Genomic DNA, 16,199 nt, shown 5'->3' on the forward strand with positions numbered 1-16,199 from the left:
ATCCAGCCAGATCAAGGTGCCAGGTCAAGATAAGATATGTCCATGATCAACCTTAAGTTAAGTTTACACTTATGATTATACAGAGTAACTTTAAACTTAAAGCATCCCAATGTCCTCTCGCTCCTCCCTTGGCCTCTCCATTGGGGTCTGAGTTTACCTTAGCTCTGAGTAACAGTATGTTGCAGAATCAGAATTATTTTTTACTTGATACTTGTGTTTAGGGAGCCTTTTCTTGTAGTTTTCATCAGGCTTCCCTGGACTTTAATGTATCATTGACTACCATTTATTTTCTTAAAACAGATAGAAGAAAATGACAATTCCTGAAATACAGAATATCTAGCTGAAAACTTTTTAAAGGTTTCTTCCTGTATCATTTATGAATATGAAATAGATCAGAGGTTGGCTAAAGTAATAGCAAAATACTGCAGATGCTGGAGATTTAAAATAAAAGCAGAAAGTGCTGGAAAAACTAAGCAAGTCCGGCAGCATCTGTGGCAAGGGAAACAGAATTAACATTTTGAGTCCAATATGACTCTTCTTCAAAACTGAAGAAGTAGAAATGTGGTGGGTTTTACACTGTTGAGGAAAGCGTGGAGAGTCAGGTGGAGCAAAAGAGAAGATCAAGGATAGGTTCGAATGTTGGGAAGACTAAATGACAACAATGTCATGGAACAAAAGGCAAAGAGACTGGTAATGGTTGGAGTAGAGGAACAAAGCATTAGGTGTGTTAGTAAATGTTAATAGCAGAATAAAGGTCAGTACAGTTTGAAAGCAAAAGCATGAAAACAAGATACAGACTAGCAGCTGGGAGAAAAAAAAAATCAAAATGGAGGACAGAGTTCATAGTCTGAAATTGTTTAACTCGGTGCTGAATCCAGTAAACTATAAAGTGCCTAACTGGAAGATGAGGTGCTGTTCCCCCAGCTTGCACTGGGCTTCACTGGAACATTGTAGCAGGCCAAGGACAGAAATGTGGACATGAGAATAAGATGGTGAATTGAAATGGCAAGTGGCTGGAAGGTCGGAGGTCATGCTTGTAGACTGAGCGAAGGTGTTCTGCAAAACTGTCACCCCACTCCTTCACCATTTTGAATCTTTTTTCCCCCAAACTGCCAGTCTGTATCTTGTTTTCGTGATTTTGCTTTCAGACGGCGCCTACCTTTATTCTGCTATTAACACCTACTCTGGATCAATGCCTCGTTCCTTTACTAAGACCAATACCAGTCTCTTTGCCTTTTGTTCCATGACATATTTGTCATTTAATCTCTCCACCTCTAACCTATCCCTGGCCCCCTTTTTTTGCTTCACCAGAGCCTCCCCCTTTCAAAGCATAAAACCCATCACATATCTACCTCTTCAGTTCCAAATAAATCATATTGAGCTTGAAATATTAATTCTGTTTCTCTCTCCAAAGGTGCTACCAGACCGGCTGAGATTTTCTAGCACTTTCTGTTTTTATTTTAGACGTTGGCTAAGTGGCCCAGTGCACTGGAGCTTCAGTTTACACTGCAATGCATTTAGCCATTTGAGCGCACACTGCTTCCAGAAATTAAATTCACTCTGTATGAAGGAATTATCTAGTGTTGAGCCTTCAAAAACACCAGATGTATTCAAGACAGCTAAATGAAGAATTTAATTCTAATTAAAATCATTACACATTTCAAACATTTGGAAAAATGGATAATTACAATCGTTCTAGTTATTTTGCAAGTTGAAGAAAACTGATAATTTAGGTTCCGGTTTATTCAAAGACATAGACACCATGTCCATAGGGGCCACTCCTTGCAGCAGAATCCAACCAGTTAGCATCAAAAGCTGCACGCCGAGCTTTAATGCTCCGGAATGTATCTAGGTGAGGTCCAATCTGCACAAAAAAAGCAAAAGAAACATCAGAGGCAATTGTCTGTTTGGTCAATGTTTCAAAAGCTATACTGCCTGAAGCAATGATCTCGAACCTCAAGCCTGAAGCTCATAATCTGTGGCCTAATACAACAGTTGGAGCAAATGAACAACTCGAATTGCAAGATAAACTGTTGATGTTTAGTCATTTTTAAATTTACAAAAAAAAATCTTTTATTGAAAATAACTCATTAGTAGCATTAATTCAGCTAATACAGGCAATAGGCTTTTATTGCTCACCCTTGATCTACAATGTCCTTTAACTAAGAATGAGTGAAGAGTCAGGTTTGACTCTTCCTTTTAAAAGGAAAAGTTTTGATGCTATTTCTTTTGAATTCTGTGTATTCCTTTTCACCATTTTTTAAAGCCATAAATTGAGGCATTTTCTTAGATGTTCCATTTTTGCACACATCTTCATAAGAAATCAAATAAAAAGTAATTCTATGGAGGTTTTGTTAAAAGTAATGGTTCATGAAAATGAAAAGAAAGCACACCAAAGGTGTTGAATTGACTTAAATATTTTGTCTACATCATAGGTTGGAATTTCATGGAGTCGAGGAAATGGCAGCAAATGGGACCCAATTCTGGGATTCCCAACCTCATTCCCGGGGTTTCCAATTTTCAGAAATGCCTTTTAAGGGTGCAGGCTGGTTTGGGTCGCAAGCCCGCACCCTGTACTCCCAACCTGGCTGGTTCCACTGTGGGGAAAGGCAAGTCTTAGTCTCCTGCTATTTTCATAGAGTCGGGCCAGCTTTTCAAAGACTCGTGGTTTGCAGCACCTCAGAGGTGTTGTGAACCATAGTATAGATGAGGGAACCTTTTGAAAGCTAAGTTCAAAAGGCCTTACCCATGCCCCCCCATGCCAAGCCAAGTCCCCCCACCCAACCCCCATGGCACCTCATACCCTCCATGCCAAGTTATGCCCCTCCACCCAGTCCCCATGGCCCCTCATACCCTTCATACCAAGCTATGGCACTTCCATACCCACTCACCTACTATACACTCTGTTTAGACCAAATAACACTATAGTGACAATAGAATATGTTAAAAAGCTTTAAAAAAGTCATTCATTCATAAAAATTGCATTCACTATAGCCCAATAAAAGTGTCAATCATCCAGACCTTTAAACTATCAATGGCAAAACCACAAACACTTGAAACCTATTTATCTTGTGTAAATAAACATCATGAAATTGACAAAAGAGATCAGACAGCCAGAGCTGTTAATCAAGCAATGTTTTCCCCGGGGTATAGCTGTTTCAGCACACTAATGATGTCTGGGCTCTTAGCCAAGAATGTTTAACGAGGGGTGTGAGGGAGGGCATAGCTCGGCATGGAGGGTATGAGAGGCCATGGGGAGTGCGTGGGAGGTGAGGGGGTGACCGCCTTTCTGTTTTTGTTATAACTGGGACAAAGTCCCAACGCACCATGGTGGGCCTTATAAACAGCTTGCCTCTGCACCTGGTAACCCCTGTGGCTGCATCTGAACTCTTTCCGGGGGTGACGGGCCCAACTCCCATTATTACCCACTCTCTGACTGGAACGAAAATCCTGCCTTTGTTGGCACCCTCTCCCAAGGTGGTGTGCTGAGCCAGGAAATTTCCTGACTACCACGTGGATGAAAGTCCAGCTCCCATATCTTTGAAAGGACCAGACTACACAGAATACAAAACAATACTTTCAGATGGAAAACCGGAATCAAGCATACCAAGTTGGGGGGAGCATAAGACAGACATGTACTATGGAATGACTAGGTGGGACAAGATCAAAAAGACAGACTGGGGTAAGGTGGAGGAGACAGATCATTTGAATGTGGCAGAAAAGTAAAAATGACTGGACCCAGGATATTACACTGGCATACTACTGCAATGATATCTTGGGGCTGTAACAATTGACCTCTGAAAATACTACCATCTTGTTTTATATCTGGTATGATTCCAGGCATTGAATACTTTTCCACTTGACCCTCATCGACCTCAATTTTTCGAGGATTCCTTGGTGCCATACTCAATTGAATGCTGCCTTGATGCAAAGGACAGCCACTCTTAACTCTCCTCTGTAATTCAGCCCTTGGAACCATTTTTAGATGAATGTCCCAATGAGGTCTGAAAGAAGTGGTTCTCATAGGTCTGAACTATGCATCAGTGAGCAGGTGTCAGCTGATGGCACTATTGATGGCTCCATCCATAATGTTATCGATAGACTAATAACTAACAAGATTAGATTTATCCTGGTTTTTTGTGGTTAGAAAATACCTGGACATTCTTCCACTTAGTCAAGTAGATGCCAATGTCATAAATGTGCTGCACAGTTTGGTTGAGAAGTAACTCTTTCTGTTACACACGATATTGCTAGGGCCCATACTCTTCACTGTGTTCAGTACCCTCAGCTGTTTCTGAATGTCACAAGGAGTGAACTGAATTGGCTGGACATTGACATACATGCATATTTTGGGAGCAGGCAAGGTGGGAAAATCAATTCGATACTTTTGGCTGAAGATGCTAGCAAAACCTTCAATCTTGTCTCCTGAACTTACATGCAGGAGTCCACCATGGTTCAGGAAGGGGATACATTTGGACCTTCCTCATCCTCCTTTAGTGGTTGTTCACCCCATGATTCCTAAATTCTAATTAGATAATTATATAGAATGTACAACATAGTTGAAGTAGTGTTTATGTTCCATACAAGCCTCCTTCCACCCTACTTCATCTAATCCCAATTGCATATCCTTTCTCTCTGGTGTACACATCTAGCTTCCCTTTAAAGTCATCTATGAGTTCCACATTTTAAATATTTTGGGTAAAAAAAATCCTAAGTTCTCTATTGGATTTATTAGTAACTATCTTATATTTATGGCCCTTAGTTTTGGACACCCCCCTAAGTCTACCCCATCAAACTCCTGCATAAATTAAGACCTCCAGTAAGCCATCTCAGTCTTCTCTTTTCTAGAGAAAAGAGGCCCAGCCTGTAGTCTTTCCTGATAGATACAACTGATTTTTTTAATTCACTCACAGAATGTGGGTGTCGCTGACAAGGCAAGCATTTATTACCCATTCCTAAGTTGTCTTTGAGAAGGTGGTGGTGTGTCACCTTCTTGAACCTCTGCAGTCTTTGTGGTGAAGATGCTCCCACAGTCCTGTTAGGTCTTACAGTAACTGTATATAACTGACTGTATATAACTGGCAAAACAGTGGACACAAGTTCTGATTTCAGTGGACACAGATTGGAGTGTCTGCAGAACCAGCAGAGTGAGGCAGTTTACTCTTCTGTCCCCAGTAATCATTTTTTTAAATTCGGAAGACTCTGGAACACCTTAATAAATGTGATCCTTAATGTGGAGGATTGATTATTTACCTATTTCCCATTTCTTGTCTGGAAATCCAATTAATCAATGATTGAAACAAGATGGCAACAGAGCCACAAGCTTGTGTGTACTCTGACAATTTGAGGAATTCATAAATTACCTGCAATGTTTTAAACAAGAACTTATAGAAATCTTAGGATGTGTGCTATTCAAATTATGAAATTTAAGTATTTTTCCTTCCAAGCATAAACAAAATCACGTTTGTAACAGCAAGTTACACTGTGGATGTTCATTTCTAACAGGAAAGAAAAACATAGCATTTTTCATGACATTAGGATGCCCCTAAGTGCTCTATATCCAAAGCTGTAGTCCAAGAGGACCATAGGCTGCTCTCTCATTCGAGAGAGATGACTAGTGGTGAGTTTAACCTGAGGGTCAACACACTTCAGGCGAGGGGTGAGGTTGAGAAGGTGGGGCCTTCATGGATGACCTCAGCTGGTACAGGAATTGAACCCACGCCGTTGGCATCACTCTATAATCACAAACCAACCATCCAGCCAACTGAGCTAACTAATCCCCAGCCAATGCCGTATATTTGAAATGGAATCACTATTGTAATATTGGAAAGCTATAGGAGTTAATTAGAAAGGAATGTCGAATTTCTCAAATGTAATGAGTCCTGAAAAAAACTTGGGCAAGTTACTGAGATACTCCAAACTGACCCACACCTGTGATGAACTTTTGCAGTTTTCATACCTTTTGTGTGACTTTGCCCAAATCACATCAATGTGACAATGTCCCTGATCAGAAGTTCTCAAAGTGTGCTCTGTGGACCACTGGTGGTCCATGGGCTGCTTCAAAATGCAACTCACTGATGCACGACACCATGGCCGAGGCCATATGAGAGAACAGGCCAGAACCCTCACCCCACCGCTTGTGTGATGTCACACAATTTGACCAACTCCCATTCGGCCCTTTGAGCCTGCTCTGCCATTCAATATGATCATGGCTGATCCTCTATCTCAATGTCATACTCCTGCGCTCTCCCCATTCCCCTTGACGCCTTTGGAGTCCAGAAATCTATTTCCTTCCTAAATATATTCAGTGACTTGGCCTCCACAGCCTTCTGTGGTAGAGAATTCCATGGGTTCACCGCCCTCTGAGTGAAGAAGTTTCTCCTCATCTCAGTCCTAAATGGTCTACCCCATATTCTGAGACTGTGATCCATTGTTCTAGACTCCCCAGCCAGAGGAAATATCATTCCTCCATCCAGTCTGTCCATCCCTGTCAGAATTTTATGTTTCAATGAAATCTACCAATGACATAGGTAGGACTAGGAAAGAGGTTCTGCTGAGGGACTACGAGCAGCTCGGGGCTAAATTAAAAAGCAGAACCACAAAGGTAATAATCTCTGGATTACTACGTGAGACACGTGCAAATTGGCGTAGGGTAAATAAGATTAGAGAGGTAAATGCGTGACTCAAAGATTGGTGAGGGAGAAATGGGTTCCGATTCATGGGGCACTGGCACCAGTATTGGGGAAGAAGAGAGCTGTTCCATTGGGATGGGCTTCATCTGAACCATGCTGGGACCAGTGTCCTGGCAAATCGTATAACTAGGGTTGTAGACAGGACTTTAAACTAATTAGTTGGGGGGGAGGGTTCAATTAAAGGGATGTTTAAAAAATCAAAAAGAAACAAGAGAGCTGAGGTGCAGCGTAGTGAAGAGGCCAACGATAATCAAAATGTGACAGGAAGGGGCAGAAAATATAAACAGAGGAGTGCAGCAGAAAGGATATACTGGCATTGTTCAAAAGAGATTCACTAGGCTGATTCCTGAGATGAAAGGGTTGATTTATCAAGAACGGCTAAATAAGTTAGGCCTTTATTCATTAGAGTTTAGAAGAATGAGGGGTGATCTTATTGAAACGTACAAGATTCTGAGGGGGCTTGACAAGGTAGATGTTGAGAAGATGTTTCCACTAGAGGGAAATCTCAAACTAGGGGACATAATTACAGAATAAGGGGATACTCATTTAAAACTGAAATGCAAAGGAATTTCTTCTCTCAGAGGGTAGTGAATGTCTGGAATTCTTTACCCTCGAGAGTTGTGGAGGCTAGATCATTGAAAGTATTTAAAGAGCAGGTAGACAGATTTTTGAAATATTGGGGAGTTGAGGAGTATGAGGAGCTGGCAAGAAAGAGGAGTTGAGGCCTGGGGCAGATCAACCATGATCTTATTGAATGGTGGGGCAGACTTGAGGGGCCGAATGGCCTACTCCTGCTCCTATTTCTTATGTTTTCTCATTCTTCTAAACTCCAGTGAATACAAGTCTAATCGACCCAATCTCTCCTCCTACGACAATCCTGTCATCCCAGGAATCAGTATGGTGAACCTTCGCTGCACTCCCTCTATGGCAAGTATATCTTTTCTTAAGTAAGGAGACCAAAACTGCATAGAATACACCAGGGGCAGAATTTTCCCGTTGGCGTGCGAGGGCGGGCCCCGCACATCTGCGTGTAAAATGATGCGATATTTCGCTGGGCGGGCATGTGATGATGTCCGACGCGCGCCTGCCATTAATTAACAGGCCAGTTAAGGCCCTTGACTCCCCAATCAACACCGATTTGACGGCGCCTGTGCAATCTTTGGGTCGGCACACGGGCACAACGGGCAGGTGGGTAGGACACATTTGTATAAATCTCGTCCACAGGCGGGATAAGAGGGCTCACTGGGGTCGCGAGTGTGCACTGTCAAGTATTTATTTTTCAAAGTTATTGAAACTTGCCTGTGTGATCTGCAGCACTTCAAAACGCATACCAGCTGCTTTGTCTGGACTCTTAACCTTCAGGTCAGCACTCTGCAGTGAATAATCTTTTCTGGGCTTGCAGGTTTCAGGAAGCCATCCTTAGCCTGGGAATGGGAGCTGAACTGTCCACTGGAGGCAGCTCCTCTGAGGAGGAAGGGAGGGCTAGAAGTGGGAGGAGGCCAGGAGTGCACATTCAGCCTCCAGGGGAGCCACCTTTGGGAGGACAGGCACAGGCACAAGGGGCGCAGGGCCAAGAGGTAGTCCAAGGCAGGAGGGGCCACAGAAGACACCACTATCCTGCTGCCAAGGTATACAGGCGGCGAAGCAGCTACCTCAATAGGTCGGAGGTGCAGTGCCGAAGGAGGGTCCGCCTGTCAAGGGAGACAGTCAACTATATCTGTCAGCTGATTGGGCCTGAGACCTCTGCTAACTGTGTGGGTGGACACCCCATGCCAGTGGCTCTGAAGGTCACAGCTGCCCTCAACTTCTATGCCTCTGGTTCCTTCCAGGGATCGATGGGTGATTTTTGTGGTGTCTCCCAATCAGCTGTCCACACTCGTGTCAAGCGGGTTACAGATGCTCTGTTCCGGCATGCATTGACCTTCATCCACTACTGTTGGGATCAGGCAAGCCAGACACAGCGAGCCAGAGGCTTAGTGGCGATTGCTGGCTTCCCCCACGTCCAGGGTGCAATAGACTGCACACATGCATCAAGGTGCCAGCAGGTGAGCCCGGTGCCTTCATCGACAGGAAGGGTTTCCACTCCATGAATGTGCAGATAGTGTGTGATCACAGGATGCTGATTTTACAAGTCTGTGCAAGGTATCCAGGCAGCTCCCACGATGCCTACATCCTCAGACACTCCCAGGTGCCTGGGCTCTTCAGTGCTCCAGCCCGGCTTGATGGATGGCTGCTGGGTGACAAGGGCTATCCCTTCAGAAGTTGGCTCATGACGCCTCTCTGCCATCCAAGAACAGAAACTGAGCAGCGGTACAATAGGAGCCACACCTCCACAAGGGCTGTGGTGGAGAGAACCATCGGTCTTCCCAAGACGCACTTCCAATGCCTGGACTGCTCAGGGGACGCACTCCAGTAACCCCCAGATCATGTCTCGGCGATGGTGGTTGCATGCTGCACTCTCCACAATCTTGCGCTGGAAAGGGGGGACGCAGTGGACAATGAAGACGTCGACGCAGTGGCTGTGGCTGCACACGATGAGTCCAGTAGTGAGTCCGAGGATAAGCACGCACAGGGAAATGCTGAGGGGGTAGACACTGACCCAGGCATACTCCAGGGAGGCAGGGACACTCAGGAGGCTTTAATCCAATAAATCTTCAGCTAGCACACAACAGACGGACCTCTAGGAAAAGCCTGGGCTGTAGGCTCGATACTCGACACCTGACAGCAAAATCTGCCAGGTTAGGAAGTCACTAAGGGCTTTGTTAATAAAGCTGAATGTTCAACAAAGCACTCATTACAGTTTTGGAAACTATACACATGTAGAAGAAAAGAGGCACCCTCAGCCATGGTGACATATCTGAATTTAATATGTCAAGCAAGCCAACTTATTCCAAAAAAAGAGAATAGTGTTACAAATCAAAACAAATCATAAGGACCTCATCTTGGGCCAACACAAAAGCACCAGTGAAAAACCTGTGGTGTGCCTAAGGTGCCTTATGTTTTCATTTCCGGGTGCTACGTCTTGGTGCTGCCCCATCGCTCAGAGTGGCATCTGAGACAGCCTGTTGGCCTCGATAACCTTGGCAGTCGTCCTATGGCCCCTGGAGCCTGAGCTGGCCCTGCCTGGGAGGGAGCTGCCAGTTCCACAGCTGGCATCTCCCCAGTCGTCGCAGCCTCACCAGACGGTTCAGTCACTGGGAGAGGGGCGGAGGAGCTGCCACCCTCATCTGGAGCGCCCTGAGAGGTGCCCACAGAGACGCCAGGCAGCTGCTGCGCCAATGTGAGGTCACTTCGGACATCCCTGCTCACCGTGGATGGGTGGGCACCGAGGTGGGAAAGTTGATGCCCAAACCATCTCCCACACTGGCACTGACCAGCTGAGCTCAATGCCGATGTGAGGACTTGCTGGTCAGAGCACATCCCCAGGAAGCCCTGACAGGTCTCCTGGAGTGGCCTCTCCATGAGAGTTGCCAGTCTCTCCATGGAGGATGCATGGCACTCGGACATATGGCTCATCGCTTCGGCGATCGTCCGCGTAGGCTCCTCCACCACGGAGACCAAGCCACGCATAACCTCAAGTATCTCCCCCAGATGCTCCCGCACAACCGGCCACATTTCCTGCACCTGCTGCGTCGCGGACGACTCCAGAGGCACATCATCAGGTACCAACTGAGCATGTGCCTGATCCTCTGCAGTGCTCCGACTGCTGGTGCCATGGGCACTCTCTGTCTCTGCCAGCTCCTCCAGCGATTGTGAGGTGCCCTCACCACTATGCCCTGGGACACCAGCCGAAGTTCGAATTCCCACCAAGGTGCTAGTATCTGCGCTGGTGCCTGCCTCGCAGAAATGGTGTGACGCTGGTGAGACTTCAGGCCCCTCAGGTATGAGAGGGGGCCTCTGCTGCTCCTCTTCCCGGTCCTGCTCCGATGCTGCTGAAAGGAAGAACAAGGACATTGGATCAGTTAATGTGGAGACAAGGTCAAAGTGCATCCCTGTCCCCCAGATCATTATGCGCTCATCCTTCCATAACCAATGGTCAATCCATGTTGCAAAATTAAATCAATCAACATTCAGCAGTGCTATGGCTGTCGGGAGAACAATGCTGACCTCACTCTTGGGCATAAATACCTGGCCGTGGCACCCCAACCTCATCGACACCAGTGGACCTTGGCGCATGGCGCCTCTCCAGATCCAAAGCGGCTAAGAATGGCGACCTGCGCCTGGTCACCTCCAGTCCTCGCAGGCTCTGCCATGTTATGAGCATTCTTCTCTTGAAAATCAAAGACAAGCATTGTTTAGTGAAAATTGTACATGGACTCTCTTCGCACACGGCCCACCTCAACCAGAGTGGGACATATCAGGGCTCCAGTGCCTCCTCACCCTGCTGCTGCCGAACACTCACACAAAGATGCTAGGCCTGCTCCACACCACCCCACCACCCCACCTTGGACATCACATCACATTAGGCACCACACGGTATATCCTTCCATAGCAAGGAGGCGCAAGCACGTGGAGCGCAGAGTGCAGCAGATGGTTCGTTGCCACAGCACCTTAAAGCTCCCCTTCCAGCATGACTTGGGCATATCCTGGAGTTCTAACACAGCGCCTAGGTGCAGCTCCTCCAGGTTGCCCCCAAACCAGTCATGTGGGACTCAGTGTAACACATGCTGCAGGGGCAAAACACATCTCCTCATCACCCTCTCAGGCTGACCTCAGCATGGGCAGTCTCTGCTTGCCCACCCAGCAAAGGACAAATGCCATCAATGATTCAATGCAGTCACTACACTCAGACGTGGAGGGGATGCAGCAGCGGGGTAAGCTGACCTGCTGGGTTACATGACCAATTCCAACATGGTACTCACCCTGCTAGGGTGCAACAAGTCATTGAAGCACTTGCGACACTGGATCCAGATGCACTGCACCACGTCACGGGAGCTCACCACCTCCGCCACCTCCTCCCAGGCACGTTTTGTCATCCTGGGGAACCAGCACCTCCTGCCGTGCTGCCACCTCCTCAAGGAGGGCAGCAAGGCAATCATCCAAAAAACTAGGGGCACACTGGCCCTTCCCTCCAGCCTGGCCTCTCCTGCTGCCCTACCCTTCAGCCTCGCCTGATCCACTGGCCTACCCTTCGGACTGGCCTGCTCACCAGAAGCCCTCTGGTGAGCCCTTCCACTTGCCATTGTGAGCAGCCTTGCAAAGGCTGCCAGCGCTTCAGATAAACAGGTTGCCAGGTCGCCATTAGACCCAGCGGACAATGCACTCCTGCCACCGCCCACCCACTCCCGCTATCCTCGGGAGTCGCGCATTACGCCGGGCGGGCCTTAATTGGCCCGCAGGTGTAAAATGGCGGTGCGAACCCGGTCACGGGTGGCGATCTGGTCTGTGCCCGCCCATGCCTGCTCCAGCTCCACCCCACCCCCCACCAACCAGAAAATTCAGCCCCAGGTCTCACCAAGGCCCTGTACAGCTGCAGTAAGACATCCTTGCTCCTGTACTCAAGTCCTCTCGCAATGAAGGCCAACATACCATGCAGCTTCTTAACTGCTTGCTGCACCTGCTTGCTTGCTTTCAGTGCTTGATGTACAAGGACACCCAGGTCCCTTTGTATATCAAAATTTCTCACCATTTAAATAATGCTCTGCCATTCTGTTTTCCCTGCCAAAGTGGATAACTTCAGACATATCCACGTTATCCTGCATCTGCCATGTATTTGCCCACTCACTCAATCTGTCTAAATTGCCTTGAAGCCTCTTAACACCCTCCTCCTCATTGTTCACATTCCCACCAATTTTGTGTCATCAGCAAACTTGGAAATGTTACATTTGGTTCCCTCATCCAAATCATTGATATATATTGTGAATAGCTGGGGCCCAAGCACACATCCCTGCGGTACCCCACTAGTCACCACCTGCCACTCCGAAAAAGACCCATTTACTCCTACTCTCTATTTCCTATCTGCTAACCAATTCTAAATTCATGCCAGTATATTACCCTCAATCCCATGTGCTGCTTCAATTTTTCACACTAACCTCTTGTGTGGGACTTTATCAAAACCTTTCTGGAAATCCAAATACACCACATCCACTGGTTCTCAGTTATCTATTCTGCTAGTTACGTCCTCAAAGAACTCCAGTAGGTTTGCCAAACATGATTTCCCTTTCATAAATCCATGCTGACTTTGTCTAATCCCATTGATATTTTCTGAGTGTCCTGTTATCGCATTAATTAATATAGATGTAAGGTAAGTATTAGTTTCAAAGAAGACTATTGTGATAATTTTATAACATATTAGAATGTTTCAAATCTTTAACAGTTTTAATGTTTATACAGAAACATGAAAATGCCTATACTCCTGTTTCTGGCAAGAATTAATAATTTACATATGATATTTAGCAAAAAAATCAGAAATTTATTATATTTAGTAGCAAAAAGAAGCAAAATATTTATAGTTTCCATAAGTTCCCATTAAGTCTGATGACTTTTTTTGTGGTGGCAAATGAAAGTGGCTGGGGTAGGACCAGTAGGTGGTCTACAGGATCTTTTGCCCGCCTAAGTCTGCAGACAAAAAAGTTTGAGGAACAGTGTCCTTGGCCATTTAGGTTATTGCTGAAACAGTACTGACGGTTTAAGTAGCCAACAGGAACGCATTTCACCTTGTTCAATATCGCTAATTGCACTCCTTTGTTCTGCTTCTCCCCATCCCAAAAGCGAGCAAGAGTGCTGTCACAGACTAGTGATATCCAGTGTACTCCATGATATAGGAAAACAAACAAAAGGGAGGTCGGTCTGAAAAATTATCAGCAACTCTCAAGAGCTGTTGACAACTTGTTAAAAATAATCACACCCACAAAACCTATTATTGTTACAGTCTTGTTCAGCAAGTGGTCCAGGTTTGTGTCAGAAAACGTCACAGATACAGAGCCACTCTTATCACCAGTATTCCCTGCTGTGTAAGCCATCTGCCACTATGTGTTGGTAGTTTTATAATATATCCAGGAAAAACTGAAAACTATAGAGTTCATTTTATTTGGTGGGCTACAGTATAGATACAACTCTTTCTTTTACTTCCCTCTACCCCATTCCTTGCACACCACCGCCCTCACACCCCCACCCCCTTACAGCATGAAAAGCAGCTTTTGGACAAACACTTTTTAAAAAAAAACTGACAGAAATATTGCAACAGTTACTTTTTTGATATAGAAATGCTCTGCAAAAATATGCACAAGGAGCCTGGATGCAAATTACTTAGAAACACATCACTCTACTACTTGACAGAATATAATGAGAATCACTAAATCTTTTATAAGGTCAACACTCCTCTTCCCAAGCAGCTGTCAAACAAAGAAATTCAGCAAAACCAAACTTCCATCGCCTCATTAAACTCAGCAGCCACGGACGACATGTTCCGCCATCAATACAAGTTGTTTTGTGTCAGTAATTTGCAGTAAAAGTCTGATCGAGGGCCTGTGGAGACTGGGGAATCGTTAGCGCTCCAGGAGCGGCTCTGCTCCTAATTGGAAGCATTGGGCATTATCAACTGAGGATTTTCCTGGATCCCTGACAGCTACCGGTGCTGGAATGATTGCCCACTTGTCAGTGTAAAAGACCATTAAAAACAAACAATTTTTCTTTAATTGGAGGCTTGCGCTCGGAGCCCAGGTGAGAAGCCTCATCACTTTCTTTGGGCCTATTGATGATTATGGCTTACTTCAAAATCTGTCTGACAAAATTGAAAGGTTTTTCTTCTCACACTGGAAAGTGTTTTCAATATGACTACAAAAAGCTTGGCAGGTGATTTATATTTTTTTCCTACAGCCTGCAAGGCCTTGATTAACTATCTGTATGTTCATACCATGACTAGAACTGTTAGGCTTCAAAACTGATCAGCATTACTGAGGTGAGCAAACCAAATCGAGCCAGTTTGACTCTAAGCAAAATCTTTGTTGCCTTCAGGAGCCAAAATGACCATTGCTGAATTGACCCCCAGCCTGAAAGAGGATTCTTGGATCCAAGCTCTGTCCAATTGGAGTGGGATTGCTGATCAAGCTTGCGCTCCTTGACACCTCTTGAATGACTAGTGAATCAGACGAGCAAAGAATGAAGAATTGCGATTGAAGTGGTGAAGTTCTTAATTATAAGGAGTATAATTTGGAACAAAAATTGAATAGTATTGGTTCTAAATTGAGTGCAGAGTTGGTGGGCACTTGTTTATCTCCAACTAAATTCAGTTAGCCTTCAAGATCACAGAAATACTGCAGGTTGATTGGTTAGAACTCATTTGACCGCTATAATAAATATGTGATTTTGGCACAATTGTGTGCGGTTGAGCTTTCATTTTGAGGAAATTGTGTCAAAATGCAGTTAAGTAAATTTGTTGTCTCCAAAGAAAGTTTGACACCAAAAAATTAAATGTCTATTCTGTTCCTAATGTGTGCTTGTAAATTCTATAATTGGAGAACTAACTAGCAACAGGCAGTTGCAGTAAAATGGTGTTACAAGCATGAACATTTATAAAAGGGGTGAGGATGCCTGGTTTTACATATTATGATAATAACCCCTTTTAAGCACAGTGAAAATGCAGCTGGATCAGTGCAGAATTACATTAGCGGTGCATACATGATAGTCATCAGGCTTCAAGCTGACAGTTAGCATTTCATTCCATGTGTCAGCTTGTTAGCATTTTGCAAGGAAAATCAGGCTTTTCAATGAAATTGGAGGTTGTCAGAATCGGTCAATTAGATTGGGATCTACCAGAACTGGTCTGATCATTTGTACGGCAGGATTGAAAGTTAGTGGAACCAATTAGATCAATCAGAGGATATGACTGGATGCAATCAGAACCAATTACACAGGTCCTGCCTGTGCACAAGAACCTGAAGCAGAAATGTTTAAGGTAAGTTGATGCTTACTGAATGTTTTAGTTATAGGTATCATAATTATTTATCTCCAAGAAGTAAAACTGCAGCTTTTATATATCCTTTCAGTAGATTTTCCTCTTCTTTATTCCAGAGGAATGTTCAGTTCCCAAGCTTGGTGAAGAGGAAATGGGGCAGAGTCTAATTACGTCAAGTTTCCAACCTCACTAAGCTGCCCTAAGATTTCCAAGGCTTCCTAATGTGGGCAGAACTGGAACTGCACCTGGAATCGGCACAGGTCCAGTTTGGCACTGCAGAATGGGTGGGAGCAGGTATTCTCAGCCCTTCCCCCTTACTGTCTACTGACTTTGCCCAAAAGAGCTAGCTGCAGGGCATGTGTCAGAACTCTCTATGGACTACAGGGTGTGTGAGGTTCCTAGAAATACCCAGAAGAGCAATAGCACCAGGGATTCGCTGAAGGCTAGGAATATACACCCCTCTTCCCTCACCCAAACCCTGATGACCCTTGGGCATCCGGGTATTTAGATCCTGTTGCCAGTGGCCAGGAGCATAGCTGCTGGCTTCAGAGACATAGAGTTATGATCTTACTCTGCCCCTGCCCCGGCCGGATGCAAGGCCCTGCCAGGAG

The 16,199-nt window shown here is 45.3% G+C and overlaps 1 protein-coding gene across 1 annotated transcript in view; it reads right to left on the reverse strand.

Moving 5' to 3' along the window:
• Positions 1-1,612: 1,612 nt before the first annotated feature.
• cfap77 (cilia and flagella associated protein 77) overlaps positions 1,613-16,199 on the reverse strand; it is a 226,351-nt gene continuing 211,764 nt past the window's right edge. Inside the window, exon 7 of the mRNA XM_078549993.1 lies at positions 1,613-1,864. Coding sequence (XP_078406119.1) covers positions 1,742-1,864 — 123 coding nt within the window. The 3' untranslated portion in view covers positions 1,613-1,741. The remainder of the gene's footprint in view (positions 1,865-16,199) is intronic.

The sequence above is a fragment of the Cetorhinus maximus genome, chromosome 10 (assembly GCF_964194155.1).
Source record: "Cetorhinus maximus chromosome 10, sCetMax3.hap1.1, whole genome shotgun sequence".
NCBI lineage: Eukaryota > Metazoa > Chordata > Chondrichthyes > Lamniformes > Cetorhinidae > Cetorhinus > Cetorhinus maximus.